Raw genomic sequence first — 23,250 nt, 5'->3', positions numbered from 1 at the left:
CACAGTAAAACGAAGCATCCTGACTTCAGGACTAATAGGCCTGCCCGAGGGTTGACTTATAGGTTTTAAATGTAGTGACCTCAGATTTAAGAAAAGCAATATCAGTTCTGACGGGCTCAAGCACCAACTCACACAGGGTGCAATTGTAGTTTATGTGATCTCTCATGGGTGGCACAATACATGTTGCAGCCCATGAGAGATCCCTGGTGTGTCTATGCCCTGGGTATCTTAGTACCATACACTAGGGACTTACAAGGGTACACCAGTAGCCAATTGTGAAGGTACAGAAGTACTTACCATAGTCAATTTAGCGAGGAAGCGCAGTGACTGGGGTCCTGATTAGCAGGATCTCAGTCAGACTACTCAAAAAAACATATGGACACGAGCAAAAAGTGGGGGTAACCATGCAAGAATTATCCTACCTTCCTACAAGTGTAAGCTGCTGTGTGGCCTGCCATTGTTAAAGGCAGCCCAGCTTTGTAGACTGACTTTAAAAGTACATTTTATGCAAACTCAACTTTGGTATTAAAGGTATTTCCAAAGTGTTAATCTACCTTACTTTCACATAGAAGTCATCCCTAAGGTCTACCCTAGATGTCCCAAAGGTAGAGTGCATGTAACTATATGCAGGGACATTATGAAATATGTTGTATATGCCCTGGTGAAGGACCAACTGCCACTTTCATTTCCCCATAGGTACTTAGCTAATGCCATAGGCTAACATTGGAATATGTTATCTAAGTATAAATATTGCTAGAAAGGAGCACAACATTTTATTCAAGGACTTAAACGATTGGTCACAATAAATCCAACAACTTGCCTCTGTTGAATTTATCATAACTAGTACAGAAAATAAGTTATAGAACCTTCTTTTCTGGGAGCCAACATCCAGCCTCCTAGCAGCCTCTCCTGATTGGTCAGCCTTAACAGGCTTAGCAAAACTGCTTTGACGAGATGACAAGTTGCCTGCACAGGGATAGAGGTTATCGGTTGTGGGGAGCTCTGCAGCTGAAGAGAATAGGCCAGGAGATGGAAGGAATGCCAGACCTACTCCATCTTCCTGTACCTCTCAGCCAGATGGCAGACCCAGCAATGGAATTTGCAGAGAGTCTAGAGGGGGAGTGTTAATGAAAATGAGCCACACCAGTCAATTGGTTTAGCCAGGTCTTCCGCTCCAGGAGAGGAATTCCACATCTTGAATTTTAAAGTGCAGTGCATTGTGGGACAAGAATATGACACACTTTGGAGGAAGCTGTCATGCTTTTGGGTGGCACCTGCCACCTCAGTGGACAGAGTGCTCCCCGGCTTGTCACCCTGAGCAGCAACTCAGATGTGCTGCCTGAAACTACAAGGGGAGGATGGGCATGGACTGCCCTGCTGGAAACCTGGTCTGCACCCCCAAGGCTTGCCCTATGAAGGACTGCGCCTGCTGCACACTTGAAACTACAGCCCTGAGGACTGTGCCTTGCTTAAAAAAGAGTGAAGGAGTGGAAGGTAGCATTATGACCGGGGCCCTCAGCTTAGTGTATGCGACCAGGACTCCATCTATTTGGTTGCCAGAAAAAAACGCCACGTGTTGTTCTTATAAAGTGTAGCCAGTTAATGTTGGAGTCAGAAAAGAATAACTGAGCAGAGCTCAGTAAGACGGCCTCGGCACGACCTGCAGTAAGAAGTCTGAAGTAGGGTGACCCGCAATGATGCCACTGCTTTAAGCTGTGTACAGCGATGCTTTTCTTTTGTACTGCCTCTTATAACACCTGTGGACTCCCAGCTTGATGACAGTGAATATTCAAGTCTGTGAATGCACGAAATATGAACAACTGGAGAAGGAAAGGACTCCTAGAAGCGGCGGTGCGATCACCTCCCTTTTGGTACTCTAGCCTTCAACCCACCTCTGAAGCTCCCAGGTGGGCATCCACGTTTCTAAATCAATTTCCCAGACTCGCAGACTTTCCTATCAGGACTATCTTGTCTGTAACTGGGCTTCCAGTACAAGTGTTAGTTTCATGCAGCTCTCAGCCCCCCCCCCCCCAGCACAGGGCCGACTAACACTAACAACCGCACACTGCAGACTTTACTTCTCTCTTCTACACCTAAATCGAAGAGTTTACCTGTTAACCTTTGAACTGCTGAATGAATCGAACATAAACTCCCCCTCCTTGCTCAGACGACAGTGGGCATGTGTGCCCTTGCCCGTGGGCAGCACTCACCCTTCAGCGTGAACGGAAGAGGCATGTTCTGCAGCTTGACTGCCTCACTCAGGGTGCAGATGAAGACGGTGTCCTCCTCGGTTCGGTCCCCCGCCAGTGACATCACCCTGCGAGGATTCATCAGCTGCCACTTGATGGACGCTGCCACATGCAAAAGAAGGACAGGGCAAGCGTTACCGAATATCATACAAGGGATGCACATTTAGAACACCTTTCAAGTACACTGCGCTAAGAAGAGCAAAGGGATACCCCAAAATAAGAGCCACCCTAACCGGGGACGACATCAGAGATGTATGTGTGCTTGTGTCAGGAAAGGGGCTTCTTTGATGTGTGCTGGTGTCAAGGGAGAGGTCTCTTCACTCAAAGAAGAGCTTCTCTGATGTTTGATTGTGCAGGACAGAAGCCTCCTCAGACATCGCCCTGTGGGGGCTCAGGACAGAAGCCTCCTCAGTCACCGCCCTCTGCGGGCTCAGGACAGGAGCCTGCTCAGCCACCGCCCTCTGCGGGCTCAGGAAGGACAGGAGCCTCCTCAGTCATCGCCCTCTGTGGGCTCAGGACAGGAGCCTCCTCAGTCACCGCCCTCTGCGGGCTCAGGACAGGAGCCTCCTCAGTCACCGCCCTCTGCAGGCTCAGGACAGGAGCCTCCTCAGTCATCGCCCTCTGCGGGCTCAGGAAGGACAGGAGCCTCCTCAGTCATCGCCCTCTGCGGGCTCAGGACAGGAGCTTCCTCAGTCATCGCCCTCTGCGGATCAGGACAGGAGCCTCCTCAGTCACCGCCCTCTGCGGGCTCAGGACAGGAGCCTCCTCAGTCATCGCCCTCTGCAGGCTCCGGACAGGAGCCTCCTCAGTCACCGCCCTCTGCGGGCTCAGGACAGGAGCCACCTCAGTCATCGCCCTCTGCAGGCTCCGGACAGGAGCCTCCTCAGTCACCGCCCTCTGCGGGCTCAGGACAGGAGCCACCTCAGTCATCGCCCTCTGTGGGCTCAGGACAGAAGCCTCCTCAGTCATCGCCCTCTGCGGGCTCAGGACAGGAGCCTCCTCAGTCACCGCCCTCTGCAGGCTCAGGACAGGAGCCTCCTCAGTCATCGCCCTCTGCGGGCTCAGGAAGGACAGGAGCCTCCTCAGTCACCGCCCTCTGTGGGCTCAGGACAGGAGCCTCCTCAGTCATCGCCCTCTGCGGGCTCAGGACAGGAGCCTCCTCAGTCATCGCCCTCTGCGGGATCAGGACAGGAGCCTCCTCAGTCACCGCCCTCTGCGGGCTCAGGACAGGAGCCTCCTCAGTCATCGCCCTATGCGGGCTCAGGACAGGAGCCTCCTCAGTCACCGCCCTCTGCGGGCTCAGGACAGGAGCCTCCTCAGTCACCGTCCTCTGTGGGATCAGGACAGGAGCCTCCTCAGTCATCGCCCTCTGCGGGCTCAGGACAGGAGCCTCCTCAGTCATCGCCCTCTGCGGGATCAGGACAGGAGCCTCCTCAGTCACCGCCCTCTGCGGGCTCAGGACAGGAGCCTGCTCAGTCATCGCCCTCTGCGGGCTCAGAACAGGAGCCTCCTCAGTCATTGCCCTCTGCGGGCTCAGGACAGGAGCCTGCTCAGTCACCGCCCTCTGCGGGCTCAGGACAGGAGCCTGCTCAGTCCTCGCCCTCTGCGGGCTCAGGACAGGAGCCTGCTCAGTCACCGCCCTCTGCGGGCTCAAGACAGGAGCCTCCTCATTCATCACCCTCTGCGGGCTCAGGACAGGAGCCTTCTCAGTCACCGCCCTCTGCGGGCTCAGGACAGGAGCCTCCTCATTCATCGCCCTCTGCGGGCTCAGGACAGGAGCCTGCTCAGTCGCCGCCCTCTGCGGGCTCAGGACAGGAGCCTGCTCAGTCCTCGCCCTCTGCGCGCTCAGAACAGAAGCCTCCTCAGTCATCGCCCTCTGCGGGCTCAGGACAGGAGCCTCCTCATTCATCGCCCTCTGCAGGCTCAGGACAGGAGCCTCCTCAGTCATCGCCCTCTGCGGGCTCAGGACAGGAGCCTCCTCAGTCACCGCCCTCTGCGGGCTCAGGACAGGAGCCTGCTCAGTCACCGCCCTCTGTGGGCTCCGGACAGGAGCCTCCTCAGTCATCGCCCTCTGCGGGCTCAGGACAGGAGCCTCCTCAGTCACCGCCCTCTGTGGGCTCAGGACAGGAGCCTCCTCAGTCATCGCCCTCTGCGGGCTCAGGACAGGAGCCTCCTCAGTCATCGCCCTCTGCGGGCTCAGGAAAGGAGCCTCCTCAGTCACCGCCCTCTGCAGGCTCAGGACAGGAGCCTCCTCAGTCATCACCCTCTGCTGGCTCAGGACAGGAGCCTCCTCAGTCACCGCCCTCTGCGGGCTCAGGACAGGAGCCTATTCAGTCACCACCCTCTGCGGGCTCAGGACAGGAGCCTCTTCAGCCATCGCCCTCTGCGGGCTCAGGACAGGAGCCTCTTCAGTCATCGCCCTCTGCGGGCTTAGGACAGGAGCCTCTTCACTCATCGCCCTCTGCGGGCTCAGGACAGGAGCCTCTTCAGTCATCACCCTCTGCGGGTTCAGGACAGGAGCCTCCTCAGTCATCGCCCTCTGCAGGCTCCGGACAGTAGCCTCCTCAGTCACCGCCCTCTGCGGGCTCAGGACAGGAGCCTCCTCAGTCACCGCCCTCTGCGGGCTCAGGACAGGAGCCTGCTCAGTCACCGCCCTCTGCGGGCTCAGGACAGGCGCCTCATCAGTCATCGCCCTCTGCGTGCCCAGGACAGGAGCCTCCTCATTTATCGCCCTCTGCGGGCTCAGAACAGGAGCCTCCTCAGTCACCGCCCTCTGCGTGCTCAGGACAGGAGCCTCCTCAGTCACAGCCCTCTGCGGGCTGAGGAGAGGAGCCTCCTCAGTCACCGCCCTCTGCGGGCTCAGGACAGGAGCCTCCTCAGTCATCGCCCTCTGCGGGCTCAGGACAGGAGCCTCCTCAGTCATCGCCCTCTGCGGGCTCTGGACAGGAGCCTGCTCCGTCATCGCCCTCTGTGGGCTCAGGACAGAAGCCTGCTCAGTCACCGCCCTCTGCGGGCTCAGGACAGGAGCCTCCTCTGTCACCGCCATCTGCGGGCTCAGGACAGGAGCCTCCTCTGTCGACGCCATTTGCGGGCTCAGGACAGGAGCCTCCTCAGTCATCGCCCTCTGCGGGCTCAGGACAGGAGCCTCCTCAGTCATCGCCCTCTGCGGGCTCAGGACGGGAGCCTCCTCAGTCACCGCCCTCTGCGGGCTCAGGACAAGAGCCTCCTCAGTCACCGCCCTCTGCGGGCTCAGGACAGGAGCCTCCTCAGTCACCAACCTCTGCGGGCTCAGGACAGGAGCCTGCTCAGTCATCGCTCTCTGCGGGCTCAGGACAGGAGCCTCTTCAGTCACCGCCCTCTGCGGGCTCAGGACACGAGCCCCCTCAGTCATCGCCCTCTGCTGGCTCAGGACAGGAGCCTCCTCAGTCACCAGCCTCTGCGGGCTCAGGACAGGAGCCTCCTCAGTCACCCCCTCTGTGGCCTCAGGACAGGAGCCTGCTCAGTCATCGCCCTCTGCGGGCTCAGGACAGGAGCCTCCTCAGTCACCCCCCTCTGCAGGCTCAGGACAGGAGCCTCCTCAGTCATCGCCCTCTGCGGGATCAGGACAGGAGCCTCCTCAGTCACTGCCCTCTGCGGGCTCAGGACAGGAGCCTCCTCAGTCACTGCCCTCTGCGGGCTCAGGACAGGAGCTTCCTCAGTCATCGTCCTCTGCGGGCTCAGGACAGGAGCCTCCTCAGTCACCGCCCTCTGCGGGCTCAGGACAGGAGCCTACTCAGTCACCGCCCTCTGCGGGCTCAGGACAGGAGCCTCCTCAGTCATCGCCCTCTGCAGGCTCAGGACAAGTGCCTCCTCAGTCACCGCCATCTGTGGGCTCAGGACAGGAGCCTCCTCAGTCACCGCCCTCTGCGGGCTCAGGACAGGAGGCTGCTCAGTCATCGCCCTCTGTGGGCTCAGGACAGGAACCTGCTCAGTCACCGCCCTCTGCTGGCTCAGGACAGGAATCTGCTCAGTCACCGCCCTCTGCGGGCTCAGGACAGGAGCCTCCTCAGTCACCGCCATCTGCGGGCTCAGGACAGGAGCCTCCTCAGTCACCGCCCTCTGCGGGCTCAGGACAGGAGCCTCTTCAGTCATCGCCCTCTGCGGGCTCAGGACAGGAGCCTCCTCAGTAATCGCCCTCTGCAGGCTCAGGACAGGAACCTCCTCAGTCATCGCCCTCTGCGGGCTCCAGACAGGAGCCTCCTCAGTCACTGCCATCTGCGGGCTCAGGACAGGAGCCTGCTTAGTCATCGCCCTCTGCGGGCTCAGGACAGGAGCCTGCTCAGTCACCGCCCTCTGTGGGCTCAGGACAGGAGCCTCCTCAGTCATTGCCCTCTGCGGGCTCAGGACAGGGGCCTCCTCAGTCATCGCCCTCTGCGGGCTCAGGACAGGAGCCTCCTCAGTCACCGCCCTCTGCAGGCTCAGGACAGGAGCCTCCTCAGTCATCACCCTCTGCTGGCTCAGGACAGGAGCCTCCTCAGTCACCGCCCTCTGCGGGCTCAGGACAGGAGCCTATTCAGTCACCGCCCTCTGCGGGCTCAGGACAGGAGCCTCTTCAGCCATCGCCCTCTGCGGGCTCAGGACAGGAGCCTCTTCAGTCATCGCCCTCTGCGGGCTTAGGACAGGAGCCTCTTCACTCATTGCCCTCTGCGGGCTCAGGACAGGAGCCTCTTCAGTCATCACCCTCTGCGGGTTCAGGACAGGAGCCTCCTCAGTCATCGCCCTCTGCAGGCTCCGGACAGGAGCCTCCTCAGTCACCGCCCTCTGCGGGCTCAGGACAGGAGCCTCCTCAGTCATCACCCTCTGCTGGCTCAGGACAGGAGCCTCCTCAGTCACCGCCCTCTGCGGGCTCAGGACAGGAGCCTATTCAGTCACCGCCCTCTGCGGGCTCAGGACAGGAGCCTCTTCAGCCATCGCCCTCTGCGGGCTCAGGACAGGAGCCTCTTCAGTCATCGCCCTCTGCGGGCTTAGGACAGGAGCCTCTTCACTCATTGCCCTCTGCGGGCTCAGGACAGGAGCCTCTTCAGTCATCACCCTCTGCGGGTTCAGGACAGGAGCCTCCTCAGTCACCGCCCTCTGTGGGCTCAGGACAGGAGCCTCCTCAGTCACCGCCCTCTGCTGGCTCAGGACAGGAGCCTTCTCAGTCACGCCCTCTGCGGGCTCAGGACAGGAGCCTCCTCAGTCATCGCCCTCTGTGGGCTCAGGACAGGAGCCTGCTCAGTCATCGCCCTCTGCGGGCTCAGGACAGGAGCCTCCTCAGTCACTGCCCTCTGCGGGCTCAGGACAGGAGCCTCCTCGGTCATCGCCCTCTGCGGGCTCCGGACAGGAGCCTCCTCAGTCACCGCCCTCTGCGGGCTCAGGACAGGAGCCTCCTCAGTCACCGCCCTCTGCGGGCTCAGGACAGGAGCCTCCTCAGTCACCGCCATCTGCGGGCTCAGGACAGGAGCCTCCTCAGTCACCGCCCTCTGCGGGCTCAGGACAGGAGCCTCCTCGGTCATCGCCCTCTGCGGGCTCCGGACAGGAGCCTCCTCAGTCACCGCCCTCTGCGGGCTCAGGACAGGAGCCACCTCAGTCATCGCCCTCTGCGGTCTCCAGACAGGAGCCTCCTCAGTCACTGCCCCCTGCGGGCTCAGGACAGGAGCCTCTTCAGTCATCGCCCTCTGCGGGCTCAGGACAGGAGCCTCCTCAGTCACCGCCCTCTGCGGGCTCAGGATAGGAGCCTCCTCAGTCACCGCCCTTTGCGGGCTCAGGACAGGAGCCTCCTCAGTAATCGCCCTCTGCGGGCTCAGGACAGGAACCTCCTCAGTCATCGCCCTCTGCGGGCTCCAGACAGGAGCCTCCTCAGTCACTGCCCCCTGCGGGCTCAGGACAGCAGCCTGCTCAGTCATCGCCCTCTGCGGGCTCAGGACAGGAGCCTCCTCAGTCACCGCCCTCTGCGGGCTCAGGACAGGAACCTCCTCAGTCATCGCCCTCTGCGGGCTCAGGTCAGGAACCTCCTCAGTCATCGCCCTCTGCGGGCTCAGGACAGGAACCTCCTCAGTCATCGCCCTCTGCGGGCTCAGGACAGGAGCCTCCTCAGTCACCGCCCTCTGCGGGCTCAGGATAGGAGCCTCCTCAGTCATCGCCCTCTGCGGATCAGGACAGGAGCCTCCTCAGTCACCGCCCTCTGCGGGCTCAGGACAGGAGCCTCCTCAGTCATCGCCCTCTGCGGGCTCCGGACAGGAGCCTCCTCAGTCACCGCCCTCTGCGGGCTCAGGACAGGAGCCTGCTCAGTCACCGCCCTCTGCGGGCTCCGGACAGGAGCCTCCTCAGTCACCGCCCTCTGCGGGCTCAGGACAGGAGCCTCCTCAGTCACCGCCCTCTGCGGGCTCAGGACAGGGCCCTTTAATGGTTTCAGGCAGCGAGGAGGCTCATTCCGTGCTGTGTGCATTCACCTGTCTGAGCTGGCCTCACTCAGGGAGAGGGGTTCCTCCACGCCGGGTGGTACTCAAGCACTGCGAGGGGAAGTCTGTGCTTCTTCAGAGAATTGTTGTTGTTAGAAGGTGTATGATGACGTAGTGTGAGTGGGAACAGAAACTAGGCTTTGTTGTGTTGTTTGAGTGGTAGCTGACTTCGCGCTTGACTGACCCCTGCTATTGCTATCAGTGGCCTCATGTGAGGTGTGCCTGGGAGGTAGGTTCAATTCTGTCCTCGACCAAGTGTCAGAAACCTGCTGATTTTCTGGGAGTGAGCGGTGTAGGGTGTGCACGGCTGACGCATTGTACGCTAGGGGTACTCTGAGCCTCTGGACAGGTCTAGCTTTGCTACTGAATGAACATTTTTTTATTGCACAATTACTTAAACTCTTTTGCAATATATCTTACATCTTGTATAAAAAACACGATTGCTTTAAAATCGTTTGCAATACAGCTATATAAAAAAAAGAAACACATTAGTGGAACTCTGTCCAATTGCGGTTGTAAGAAAGACACCATTTATATTAAAACCCGTTGTATGAGCAGCATTACTAATTAAAAAAACGAAAATTAACATCTGTTTCAATGATAAAGTGTATTTCGCGTCCAACTCTATAGCGGCTGGAATTATAGTGACAAAGTTCCCTGTGGCATTTAAAACTCTGCTTTAAACAGTTAACAGCTAATCTATTTTCTATTTGATGGCTCACTGCTATTCAAGTTCCTCTAGTGTCTCCCGGACTTTCTTTCTCAGTAAGTCTGACACGCAGCTCGGCCATGTATCTCCCAACTTTAGCCAAATCTGTCACTACAGTGCAGGAAAACACAACCGAATCTGTTTCTTCACATGTACGAGCTCTTTGAATAGCCACATTGGTTTTAGCAGCTTCTGACAACACTCTGACAATTCGGGACTACAGCACACCAAATGTAGCAAGGATTCTATTTTATATCAAGGGATCTCCATCCGGGTTTAGTTCTTTAATCGGAAGGGACACTAGTCAGGCCCACTGATTGTTTTTAAGAGCTTTCCTACTTAATGCTTGTGTCAAGTAAGGCTGTATGTTTTGCTCCGTGTAGGATGTAATCAGCCCAGGGAGACCTCCCTCACTATATAGTTTGCTAAGTCAGTTTTATGCGAAAGTTGGTGTATTTGTTTGTTTAGTGTATTTTTAATAGCAGCGTAATTTAGGCCATCTTGTCCCCAATTCTGTGTAGCCAGATCCAATGTTTCCACTGCTTTCTGCATATAGTTCTGCCATGGTTTGGTTGTCCCTTCATAAATGGATTTTAACATATTCTTCACACTCTCTGTAAGGGCTTTCAAGACTTGGTAATAGTATTTTGCCTGCGTTCCCAGACATTCTTTTTTTTTTTTTTTTATAATTTTTTATTTGCATTTTTCAAACTCAACATTACAGGCAAGAAGACAGCAGCAATTTCAATTCTTCCCCCCCCCCACCCCCATAAAGTCCAAAGATTTCTTCACAGTTCGGTGATTCGGATACCCAGTGCCCTGTGGCACCCATCTTGGTCATCCTGTTGCACCTCATCCATATCATCAGCGTCAAAATTCTCACCGTGACCCTTACCTAGATCCACCTCCCCTACATCCCTCCCTCCAACCCGTGATGGTGTCGCCACTTGGACCAAACTTTTCGAAATTTCTTGGGTCATCCCCTCGCTATGTAAGTCACTCTCTCGGCTGCCATATACAGGTCCAGTCCCCTTCGCCATTCCTCCAGTCCCGGAGGTTCCGGTACCCTAAATACTTAGCAATGTTCCTTTTCGCTACCACCAGGGCCAGGACGAGGAAAATGGTGAGTGGGCGTGTCAGATCCACCTCCGTGGTCATACCTAGCAATGCCAACTTGGGGTCCCGGGGGATCGGAGCCCCCAAAACGTCCTCCAGCTCCCTGAAGACCTGTGCCCAATAGGTTTGAATTACGTCACATGCCCAGATCGTGTGGTAAGAATCCCCATCGCAATGGTGGCATCTAAGACACCGCGGGTCGTCCACTTTCCCCATTTTACTAAGTCGCAGTCTGTCATAGTAGGTCCTATGGAGCACATTAAACTGAATAAGACGCAGTCTCGACTTGATCGCCACCTCCCGGGGATGCATCAGCGCTATTTCCCAGTCTAGGTCTTCCATCTCACCCACCTCTGCCTCCCACCTCTCTCTAAGTTTTGCCAGGTCACCCAGCATATTGTTCGTCAAGGTTTTGTAGGTTAGGGAGACCGCCTGCCCCGGTATCTGCTCCTGGAGAAGCCGTCCCTCCAACGGTGCGTATTCCGGAATGTCGGCAAGCGTGATGTTTTGGGCTCGCCATGCGTGTCTTAGTTGAATGTATTTGAAGTGCTGTGTGTTATGGAGCAAGAAACACCAAAAGGGGTTGGCTCAAAACGCAGTAAGGCTGCGCCACATATCAATCTTAACAAAACAAGATGCCAGTACTGCAAAACAAATCAACTTTCAATGCACAATGACGTTAAACAATTGTAGCATCACCACCAAACTCAGTGTGGTAGAGTTAATCCTTTTATTTTTTTTTACATGTAGAAAAAATATTCACAACATGTTAATTTTTATTTTCAGATTAAGGGAGGGAGTGGAATATATTTAAAAACTTCAGAGCAGTGTGAGCTGGAAAAAGTGAAAAGAATGTTTTAAAGATTGAGAGGGTATCATTCAATCAGCCAATTCTTTTGCCTACAGCTCTGACTGGTGTCCAACATTACATTTCGAAAACGGATTTTTCAGACTAACAAGTAGATGAAAAGCACTGCGAGAAGACAAGGTATTACCCTGGGGTGTGTTTTTCTGATAAAAGTTGAAGGTTCCGCTCAGGGTTGTTTAGTAAGACGTTGTTGTTTCTGTTTTTGCAGGACTTATCCCTCTAAGGTCCTGAGGAGAACCCCCAGATTGAAGGGGTTTCGAAACGCGTCGACCTTTGGTTTTTTGTTATATGGCCAATCTTTGTAAATGAATGATAGTGAAAATTAATTCGCGTGTATATAGGTTTGATGGCCTGACAAAATAATGATTTCAAATGTTATGTGAAAATAACAGTAGTACCCCACCAAATTTGAATAACCTGTGCGCACGAACATTGGTGAGGTTACTTGTTCTTCCATAAAATATCACAGTATTTTTCAAAAAGAACTCCCCCCTTTTTTCACTTTAGGATATCCTTCACTATTCACTATTTTTACCTTCTTCTTTTAACCATCCCTGTGAGTCAGAATTGTTGCATAAGAGTTTGCACAAATGATGGTCTGTATGATAGTATGTGAATGATACCCTCCCAATCTTTAAAACATTCTTTTCACTTTTTCCAGCTCACACTGCTCTGAAGTTTTTAAATATATTCCACTCCCTCCCTTAATCTGAAAATAAAAATTAACATGTTGTGAATATTTTTTCTACATGTAAAAAAGAAATAAAAGGATTAACTCTACCACACTGAGTTTGGTGGTGATGCTACAATTGTTTAACGTCATTGTGCATTGAAAGTTGATTTGTTTTGCAGTACTGGCATCTTGTTTTGTTAAGATTGATATGTGGCGCAGCCTTACTGCATTTTGAGCCAACCCCTTTTGGTGTTTCTTGCTGATGTTAGCGGGCGCTGGCCTGCGAGGTCTATTGTTGGGACAGTGAATAGAGTCCACAAAATAGGTTGACCTTCTGAGAGGTCATTTTTTATTTATTTTGGTAGTCCACTTGTAGCTTGACGGTAGGGAAATTTTGTCCAATAACGGTAAGAAGTCAAAGAAAAAGACAGACTGTCATCATACTACAAAAACGCATGCTGACTTTCCTATAAGACTATGACAGAAAACGATACTTTTGCATACTCAGAGGAACATCTAAGAAAACTCCTGAGCAACCCTCCTTTATTAGGATCTGCATCACTCAGTAACACAGCTAAAGTGAACAATGAATCTGAAAAATTAACGAGATTAAAAAAGAAACAAATCCGGACGGACCTCCATGGTCACTACCTCTTGCAACATCTGAGAGCGGGGACTATTCCTGGAGGACTAATTCTTAGAAATATACCGGTGGTATTCACCGAAGATCCAATTTATAAAAAGGGATACAGTCTAATCGAGACTAAATGTAGCATAGACCTTATGGTCCTAACAGTTGAAACAGCTCAACGTTTGTCAAAGACCCAATTGGAAGAGATTGAGAGTTTAGAGACAGAAATCAAAAACAACCAATTAATATTAGACTCAAAAGCTCTTTTAGACAAGGTTGATAAGGATATTATTGAGTTCAAAGATTACACAATCACTCAAAAAGAGAGCAATTTTGAAAGAGACAAAAGGAACTTTTCAATAGAGAAAGCATACCCGTATTTACAGCAGGATTTCTATACCAGACCAGAGTCACGACGATTTCTCCCCGACAATCAAGGGAGATCACGAAAGAATTTCTTGACCTTTTCGGATACATCTTCCTCTGGTAGCAGTAAAGGGGATAATTCTAATTATAGACCAGGCAACGCAAGAAGAGGCTCCTTTCAATCCAACTTTCAACAACAGAATTATCAACAAGGAGGACAGCAACAACAACAACAACAACAACCTTTTTTAGGGCGCGGTCAAGCAAAAAATCGTGCAAAAAACAGATTTGCTTCACAATGGGAAATGTCCACAAGAAGGCAGAACTACAGCAATTACAAGAACTAAAATCTCCAATTTACAATCTTTCGACTAAGTCCTTGACAACATCAGAAATTAGCCTTTTGGAAAAAGGCCTAACATTTGTTCCTTCAAGGAATACGGACTTTATTAGATTAAAATCGGAATTTATAGAATTCTGCCGAAAAATAAGGTTGACTACGTTCTTTGCGGGACAAACACAAGTGCTGAGCGCAGAGACAACTGGTCTGAAGAACAAATCAAAATTTTGCCCCTCTGCAAATAAGGTACCTAGAGAGGTCCTCACATTTGAAAAAACTATGCTTTCAGCTATTTCAGCACAAGAAAAGAAAAAACCAACCTTTATCAAACCTAACCTCTCAAAAAATTGAAAAAGACGCCCTAAAAAATCTCGCTAACGACAAAGAAGTGATTATTAAACAAGCAGATAAGGGCGGCTCCTTAGTGATATGGGGAATTGAATCTTATACATCTGAAATCAATAAACAATTATCGGACACAGGATGCTACAAAAAACTAGAGAAGGATCCCACGAATGACTTACAGAGAGAACTTTTTGCAATTGTCGACCAAGGTTTCGAACAAGGATTCCTAGGTAAAAAAGAAAAAGAATATTTGAAGAACAAACACCCGCGCATACCTCTATTTTATGCGTTACCTAAGATTCATAAAGATGAGAAAGTACCACCTGGAAGACCTATAGTTTCTGGTTGTGATTCCCTTTTTGAACTGGTTTCTAAGTTTATTGATTTTTTTCTAAAACCCTTCTTGGTGAAAGTTAAATCTTTTTTACAGGATGCCACCGATTTCATTAATAAGCTGACCCTTTTACCTTTTGAAGAAAATAAAGACTATCTGGTGAGTATGGATATAACATCTCTCTATACCCAGATCCCCCAGGATGAAGGACTTGAAACGCTAAGATTCTTTTTAAATATGAGAGAAAGACCTATGCAGATACCAACTGAATTCATTCTAGATCTAGCGAAATTGGCATTACAAAGGAACTTCTTTAAATTTAAAGAAGATTTATTTTTCCAAATCCGGGGCGTGGCAATGGGTTGTCCCTTCGCCCCTGAACTAGCAGTACTTTTTATGAGCCAATTTGAAGAAAAATACGTCTATGAGAACAACCCTTTTGTGCAATGGATCGAAGGATGGCTCCGATACATAGACAACATTTTTTTCACACGGTCAGGAACGGAGGGACAACTATCAGACTTTCATCAATGGCTCAATAACAGGACTGAGCATATCAAATTTAGTGTCCAACACTCAAAACATCGACTATCATTTTTAGACGTTGAGGTATATTGTACGGATGGGATCCTAGTTACCACACTATACAGGAAAGAAACAGACCGCAATAAAGCGCTACATTTCTCAAGCTACCATCCGAGAAGCTTGAAGGAGAATCTACCCCTGGGACAATTCCTGCGTATCCGCAGGAATTGTTCCTACAAGGATGAATATATGTTGCATGCAAAAATGTTGACAGAGAGATTACTCCTTCGTGGTTACCCAGCCAAATTACTGAAACGTGCCCTTAAAAGAGCATGGTGGACACCCAGAGAGACACTACTAACGAAGAAAGTCAAAACCGACCAAACTAGAATAGTTTGTGTTTCCACATTTTGCCCAACATCTAATTGGCTGAAAAAGGAAATATGCAAAAATTGGCACTTGCTAAAGGATTTGGACAGACAACTATTTGAATTACCACTATTTGCATTTAAAAAGGACAAGAGTGTGGCAAACCACATAGTAAGAGCGGCTTTGCCAAAACAAACACCGCTATCAATGAGAGAGTACCTTAACCTACCACCGATTACAGGTCATCACCAATGTGGAACATGTGTTTGTTGCCCCTTGACGATAGAAGGAGATCTATTCCAACATAATGGAGTGTCATGGAAACATTGCAAATTTACAAACTGCAAGACAAAGTATGTCGTTTACGGCATACTTTGCCCATGTAACATGTTGTACATAGGTAAGACCAGCCAAGAGGTGCGACAGCGGATCAGCCAACACAAATCAAGAATCAAAAAATCTATCTTATCTGCACCACTTGTCCAACATTGGATAGATCATGCGCATACAGAAAATGACATCAAATGGACAGTAATCTCCAAGGTCGAACCTGACCAGAGAGGAGGTGACCTGGAGGCAAAATTATCCACACGGGAGGCAATCCTCATTCTAAAATATAATTCAGCAGTCACAGGACTGAATGAGATGTCCGAATTGTACCATCTATGACTGGACCCCTATTAAAATCTTTGTTGCTCACACACTGTCAAAAAATCTACAATCATCCTCAACGAGTAGTAGCCTGCGAAAATCGAACTTGCATTGCACACAACATGACACCTCCAAGATTAAACACATTCTTCATACACATAAATATTGGAAGCCCATGTCACACTGACAGAATGGTAAAAAATTCAGATGATTGCAAATTCTGCCACAAGAAACAAGAATTCTCCGCTTCACACTGGTGACACCACACACTCAATACACTTTGTAGACATCAAAACAGATGGCGACTAAACTCTAGTCACAGCACAATTCATTTGTATATAAACGGAAGATCTTTGCCATATGACTACAATCCCCAGAATTCTTAGCGTGAGGATTCGCGCATCGTTTTTATGACGACTTTTGTGGGAACTTCAAGCGCGACGGCAGAACTGAGCATGCCGAGCGAGAGAGAGGAGTGATTTTAAGTCCAAGCAAGGTAGGTCGCTTCTGCACCCTCCAACCCCCGATTTTTGAGCCTCGGTGTCTGCGGGCACACGAGTGCTCTGACTGGCCCTGAAATAGTTAGGCGCACAATGTATACGGGATGACATAGACTTACGGCTCGCTTCTCTTGTATGCAGGCTGACACACAGACTAAACCAAAAAGGAATTCAAAAGAAATTATCACCATGTGCAAGGCATCGACTTTCGTCCCGAAGGTAGGAGACATTCTGGGTGATATCATGTGTGCATAAAATTACTTAGCTGAATGTGCAGAAAGACAGAGCTGACAGCCAATTTTTTTGCCTACAGCTCTGACTGGTGTCCAACATTACATTTCGAAAACGGATTTTTCAGACTAACAAGTAGATGAAAAGCACTGCAAGAAGACAATGTATTACCTTGGGGTGTGTTTTTCTGATAAAAGTTGAAGGTTCCGCTCAGGGTTGTTTAGTAAGACGTTGTTGTTTCTGTTTTTGCAGGACTTATCCCTCTAAGGTCCTGAGGAGAACCCCCAGATTGAAGGGGTTTCGAAACGCGTCGACCTTTGGTTTTTTGTTATATGGCCAATCTTTGTAAATGAATGATAGTGAAAATTAATTAGCGTGTATATAGGTTTGATGGCCTGACAAAATAATGATTTCAAATGTTATGTGAAAATAACAGTAGTACCCCACCAAATTTGAATAACCTGTTCGCACGAACATTGGTGAGGTTACTTGTTCTTCTATAAAATATCACAGTATTTTTCAAAAAGAACTCCCCCCTTTTTTCACTTTAGGATTCCCTTCACTATTCACTATTTTTACCTTCTTCTTTTAACCATCCCTGTGAGTCAGAATTGTTGCATAAGAGTTTGCACAAATGATGGTGTGTTATGGAGGCCAAACTCATTTTTAAGAGCCTGAAAGGACTACAGAACTCCCTTGGCTATCACGTCTCCTATGGTGGAGATGCCGATGTCGTCCCACCTTTGAAAGCCGTGTAGTTTGTGCAGTTCAGTGTCCCGTCCGCTCCGTGAACACTATCCACCCATCGAGCCGCACGTTCCTTTTTACTGAGCCACGCTAAAAGTTTGCCAGACTTGTCTCCCACGTCGTAGAGACGATGGAGGGTGGCACGGGATTGGGTCTTCACCTCGTTAGTCACCAATTCTCGGTATTGCCTCTGGGCGTCGAGGAGTTTTCTGAGAGTATCGACCTGTTTGGATGTCTGATACTCCCTCTCCCACCCTAAGACAGTCTGTTCCAAGGCCGTGACCTCAGCCTGGAGTTTACGCCTTTCGTCTCCCAGTCTGCCCTGTATCCTATCTCGCAGGACCGGCTTCAGGGCTTCCCAGAAGGTGATACTCGACTCCACTGACCCTTCATTTTCGGCGATATAAACCTTAATGTCTGCGCGGATGCCTCGCAGTATGGCTGCGTTTTTGAGGTCCTAGGCTGCTAGGCGCCAGGAGCCTCTTGCGGTGCCCCGGGTACGCCCTATCTTTACTAATAACGGCGAGTGGTCTGATATACCCCTGGCCTTATATTCTGCAATGTCATCTACCTTCAGGTATTGTCGGGACATGAAAATATAGTCTAGGCGCGAGAACACCCTGTGGGCCCCTGAGTAATATGAGAAGACCTGGTGTGTCGGATGTAGCCATCTCCAGACATCCGTGAGTCCTAAGTTAGCCACCTGTCGTGATAATGCGGTCTGGTGCCCCTCCCTACCCGGCTCCCCGGAACGGTCCTGTGCTATACTCATTACATCATTGAAATCGCCTCCCACCACTTGTACCGTGTCCGCAGTGTCTAGTAGGATATTCGCCAACGCTGTGAGCGTTCGTGCCTGCAATTTGGGCGGTGCGTATACCGAGATTAGCGTGTATGTGCGCCTATTCCAGGTCCCCTGCACCCCAGCGTATGTACCCTGTGCATCTATCCAGGTGCGTGTGATGAAGAATGGGGAGTTTTTTTTGATGATGACCGCCACCCCTCTGGAGTCGGAGGTATAACCCGCATGGGCCAGGACTCTATGTCTACCCCTAGCAATGAAGGCACACTGAGTACCCCTGAGATGGGTTTCCTGCAGGAAGGTAACATCCGGGTCTACCCTTTTAATGTAGGCATTCACCAATCCTCGCTTGATCTTAGAGCCCAGACCGTTGACGTTCCAGGTCAGGACGCTTACTTCCCTATCTCCCTCCTGTGGATTGCCTACGGCACTCGCCATTCGAAAAGGCGGTAACTATCTGGAGTTAATCTCGGGCATGTATATGTGGTGTGGAGGTTCAAAGTGTGCCGCTGCCTCTCCTCAACTATTGTCCCCCCCCAATTCTCCCTCCCCACTCCCCAACTTGAATCAACTTGCCACCCCCAACTCCCGCCCCCCTCCCCACCTCCCTCCCCTTCCAGTCACATCCTAACACAGGACAGAACTATCCGCAGGAGTAGGCCTGTCGCCCACCCACCCATCTCTCCCCTCAAAAAACCAACAGAAAAAACACTCAATAAAACGTGTTAAACAAGAGAGCATGTCAACTTGCGTGCTCCTCCATGCCGGGCTGCCATCATTAAGAACCAGGTGCACCCCCACTTATGAATTTGAGTCTTGAGTGTCAGGTTCAGGGACACAGCTTCGCCCTGAATCGTCTTGTTCCATGTCTCGGATCGCCTCTACCAACGGGTGAATTGAGCGCGACCCCCCTTCTTCTTCTTCCCCCCCAGAGGTCCGATTCCCGGTCTCGTCTTCATCATCTCCCTCCGACCGAGCTTTGCTCCGCAAACAGTCGTATCTGGATCCCACCTGGGTGCTTCCTCTCGGCGACGCCGATCGCCCACGTCGTGCACCCCCTGAACCGTGTCCTTGGTAGGGTGTGGCCGGGGTTTGTCTCCTTGCCCGCCGGGACTTCAATCTCTGTGCTTTAGGTACCTCCCATTGGGGTCCGCGCGGTGGTGACTTCTCTGTCCTTTCGTGGCCAGTGGGTTCTCTTTGGTGGAGTATAGGGCGTCCCTCCAGCCATTGCCAGGCATCCTCCGGGTGATTGAAGAAAAGTGACTTCTCTTTGTAGATGACCTTCAACTTTGCCGGGAAGAGGAGCATGTAAGAAATATGGAGTTCTCGCAATTTCGCCTTCACTGCGTCAAAGGAGCGGCGCTGCTTCTGTACCTCTTGGCTGTAGTCTGGAAAAATCATAATGGTCGCGTTTTCCAGACGGATCTCCCCCATTTTTCTTGCTTCTCGAAAGGATCAGATCCCAAGCTGCAAAGTTAAGGAACCTTGCGATTATCGGTCTGGGTCTCGCACCCTCCGGCGGTCTCATCAAGAGGGCCCTGTGTGCCCTTTCGATGATGAAGCAGGATGAGAACCTCACCGTCGGGAAGGTTTTGGTTAGCCAGGCGTGGAGGAATGCTGCCATATTCGTTCCTTCAATTCCTTCTCTAAAACCCACGAAGCGAAGGTTATTGCGTCTCGCCCTATTTTCGGCATCATCCACCTTCCACATCAGTTGGCGATGGGATGCTTTGAGTTCTGCCATGTCCTTCCTCAGGGTTGTGATCCAATCTTCGGCCTCACCCAGACGTGTCTCCGCTGTGGTCACCCTGTCTGACAAGTTCCGGAAGTCTTGCCGTAGCAGTGTTACTTCGGAGCCTACCTCGCCGATTTTAACCTCTAGAGCCGCTCGGGATTACTGGATGTCGGCTCGTGACGCCTGGATGGCTTCCATCAGGAGATCTGTGTCGGACCGTGCTCCAGAGGTGGTGTGGAGGGCATCCGCTGAGTGTTTAAGGGCGGCAAAGTTGTCCATTGGCCCTTGCTTGGCAGGCTTGGGGAGCGTGTCTTTCTTCCCCATAGTGTACAGAGTCTCGACTTTACGCCCGTGGGCCACTCGCGATCCCCTCGGTCTCTCACTGTCTGGCCGGAGGTAGATGCAGGTGTCCTCCTGAGGCCGTTACAACGTACGGTGGTTCCACTTCCTTATTAAGGAAGGCGTCGTGAAGCCTGTCGCCTTTGTCCCGTTCCATGAGGGCCCCGGGTCGATTGGCCAGCCGAATGCAGGGCCCAGGTCACTCTTCCGTGTCCACCACTACTTAGTGCTGCAGGTTGTGGTATTCATAGCACTCAATGTTCAAGGCCGCCTCTCCTCAGGTGTCTGGGGTGCTCCCTCGCCTCGCCCCAGTCCCCGACTTTGCTTGAAGACCCTCCCTCGGAGGGGGAAGGGCACCCTATTGAGGGAGGTGGTGTGGGGGCCCCACGGGGGTGAGTCCCTCATGCGTAGGCGGAGGGCCGGGTCAATGAGCACAGCCTCCCCCTCAATTCAGGATCCGAAGGGGTCCCGGCGCTGCTATGGGGACCAGCGCCTCTGCAGTAGCACCCTCAGGCGCTATTTTGCAATGGTGGCAGCCATCTTGGTAAAGGCGCCGTCTCCTCGATGCGATGCGGGTGGCCCCCCGGGGCCCTGTCTCCGTTCTCCTCGCAGCCCGCTGCCCACGGCCGTTGCGCCTCGCTCTCTCACGTCCCGGTCCGGCAGTCGTCCACTGGAGAGCCTCCGTTCCAGTCCTACCGCCTCTCCACAGCCGCGGGCGCCATGTTGGTACAGTATACCGGCTCCACCGGAGCCCGCCGACGTCCCACCGAGGCGTCTGGAGACCACGCCGCACCGCCCAGGGGGTGGCCGACGCTGTAGTCTGTTTCTGGGCCCGGGGACCCGGAGTCTGCGGGGTTCATGTTAGACGGCCGCCATCTTGCCACCGTCAGACCTCCCGAGTCAGCGCGATCGATTCGGTGATTAGCCGGTGTACAGGTTTGTAAGGTTCACGTAGGGGGTCCGTAGGGGGTCTAAGCGCTTCAGGATGACCCTCACTCAATTTTGGTGGCTCTGGGGTATTTTGAAAGGCGGATTATGTGCAGCTCGCCGGGAGCTCCGGAAAGTCTTTTCTTATCGGGCCATGCTGTTGGCCACGCCGTTCCCAGACATTCTTAGCTTTGTTGCATCAGTCCAAACTCCAGGCGAATCAAGCTATTGCAGGTGTATTTGGTAGCTTGGATATACGTTTGTATGCCTGGCATTGTGTTTTTTAGATCGAGCCAGAGTGCAAGCACTGCTCTGGCAATCGGTTGTAGGTAGAATATGGAGGAGAAGCCCCACCCATATTTTTCATTGGCTTATGTCTTTCTCCATCATAAATGCTGGAGTTTGATTCCTTAATAGACTTGTTAGTCCCTCCTTAGTACGACCATGTCATCATTTTGTATCCTCCCATGGCTACTGGCCCCTTTACTTGTTTGGTACAAGGTACGTGTACTTTTTCTTTATTGAGACTGTGGCGGGTGCTTGTTTGCGATGCCATAGGTCTCACATTTAAATGCGAGACCTATGGCATTGCAAATATTTTTTGTGTCGGGTTTACCTTTGGTTGTTTGCATTTACCTTTGGTTCTCACTGGGTTGCTACTGGTTGTATATTTCCTGCCTTTTGGTGTACACTTGCCCGCCTTGGTTGTACGAATGCTTGATTGTGAGTAACATTCTTGCGGTTGCATACACCCTTTCTGGCTTTGTCCATGGTGCCTTTAATTAATTATTTGCTCGCTACATTTAGATATGAATGCGTTTATCTCTTAGAGTCCTTGCTTGTAGTACAGTCACCCGGGTGATGTGCTTCTTTAGCTTGTTTTTTTGCGTAGCCTTAGATGATGTGTGATGGATTGCCTTGTGTATCCATCGAAAACATGACATTTCCCGGCTGTATTTGTTGCTTACAATCTGCTTGGGACAGCAGGAATGAGTTAAACGTTCTCTATGGCATATTGATTCAGATACTCCAGGAAATTGTGCACTGCAGTGCCCCTTGCTGGTTCTTAATGAAGACTGCACCCCCGGAGAGCCTGGTCTGGCAACTGGAGATTTCTAATTGGATCTCAACGTGTCCTGTCTCCACCAATGGCAGGGGCGCAGCTCTAAAATTCTGAGTGTCATGCTGGCAGCTGGACCACCACCAATACCACCTACCACCAATACCACCACCAATACAGTCCCCACTAATACCACCACCACCAATACCATCACAACTAATACCACCACCACCAATACCAACACCACCAATACCACAGCCACCAATACCACAACCACAAATACCACCACCATTATCACCACCACCAATACCACCACCATCAATATCACCACCACCAATGCCACCACTAATATGACCAATATAACCACCACCAATACCACCACCACCATCAATACCACCACCACCAATACCACTACCACCAATACCAATACCACCACCAATATCCACACCAATACCACCACCACCAATTCTAATACTACCGCCAATACCAATACCAATACCACCACCAATGCCACCACCACCAATACCACCACCACTAATACCATCACCACCACCAATATCATCACCACCACCACCAATAACACTGCCAATACCACCACCAATAACACCCCCACAAATGCCAATACAACCACCACCAATACCATCACTACCAATACCACCACCACCAATACCACCGCCACCAATACCAACACCACTACCAATACCACCAATACTACCGCCACCAATACCACCATCACCACCAATATCACAACCACCACCAATACCACCACAACCACCACCACCAATACCATCACCACCGCCAATAACACCACCACCATCACCACCAATACTACCACCACTGCCAATACCACCACCACCAATACCGCCACCACCATCAATATAAATATCACCAATACCACCACCAATACCACCACCAATACCGCCACCAATACCATCACTACCAATACCAAATACTACCACCACCCGGGAAGGAGCCTAGCGCGAGACCATGATGGCCGCGTAGGAGCTCGGCCTCCTTTCTCTAGCCCGATCATCCTGCCGACAATCCTATGCCCCAGCCCCACCCCCGCATCAAGGAGCAAAAGTGACAACCCTGGCCGCTTTTCCGGTCCGCCTGCGTCGCCTGGCACCAGAGCTGTGTCGTCCAGCGGTCTGAGGCCTGCGCTCGTCGGAAGCCGGGACTTCGAGTGCACGCGGAGCCCGGCGCAGAGTTGAACAACATCGGGGTCGGATGCTACCAGTGCGGCCCTGTGAA

The 23,250-nt window shown here is 51.7% G+C and overlaps 1 protein-coding gene across 5 annotated transcripts in view; it reads right to left on the bottom strand.

The window, feature by feature from the left end:
* The window catches only part of ADCY10 (adenylate cyclase 10), a 4,100,562-nt gene that overhangs the window by 1,564,564 nt on the left and 2,512,748 nt on the right, over window positions 1–23,250 (bottom strand). For all 5 annotated transcript variants that reach the window (XM_078679137.1, XM_078679136.1, XM_078679138.1 and 2 more), the window contains one exon: window positions 2,211–2,351. In XM_078679137.1, the coding sequence (XP_078535263.1) occupies window positions 2,211–2,351 (141 nt within the window). The remainder of the gene's footprint in view (window positions 1–2,210; window positions 2,352–23,250) is intronic.

This window comes from Lissotriton helveticus, chromosome 3_1 (assembly GCF_964261635.1).
Source record: "Lissotriton helveticus chromosome 3_1, aLisHel1.1, whole genome shotgun sequence".
Classification (NCBI taxonomy): Eukaryota; Metazoa; Chordata; class Amphibia; order Caudata; family Salamandridae; genus Lissotriton; species Lissotriton helveticus.
The sequence above is the reverse complement of the archived record's forward strand: the minus strand, read 5'-3'. Positions and strand labels throughout refer to the sequence as shown.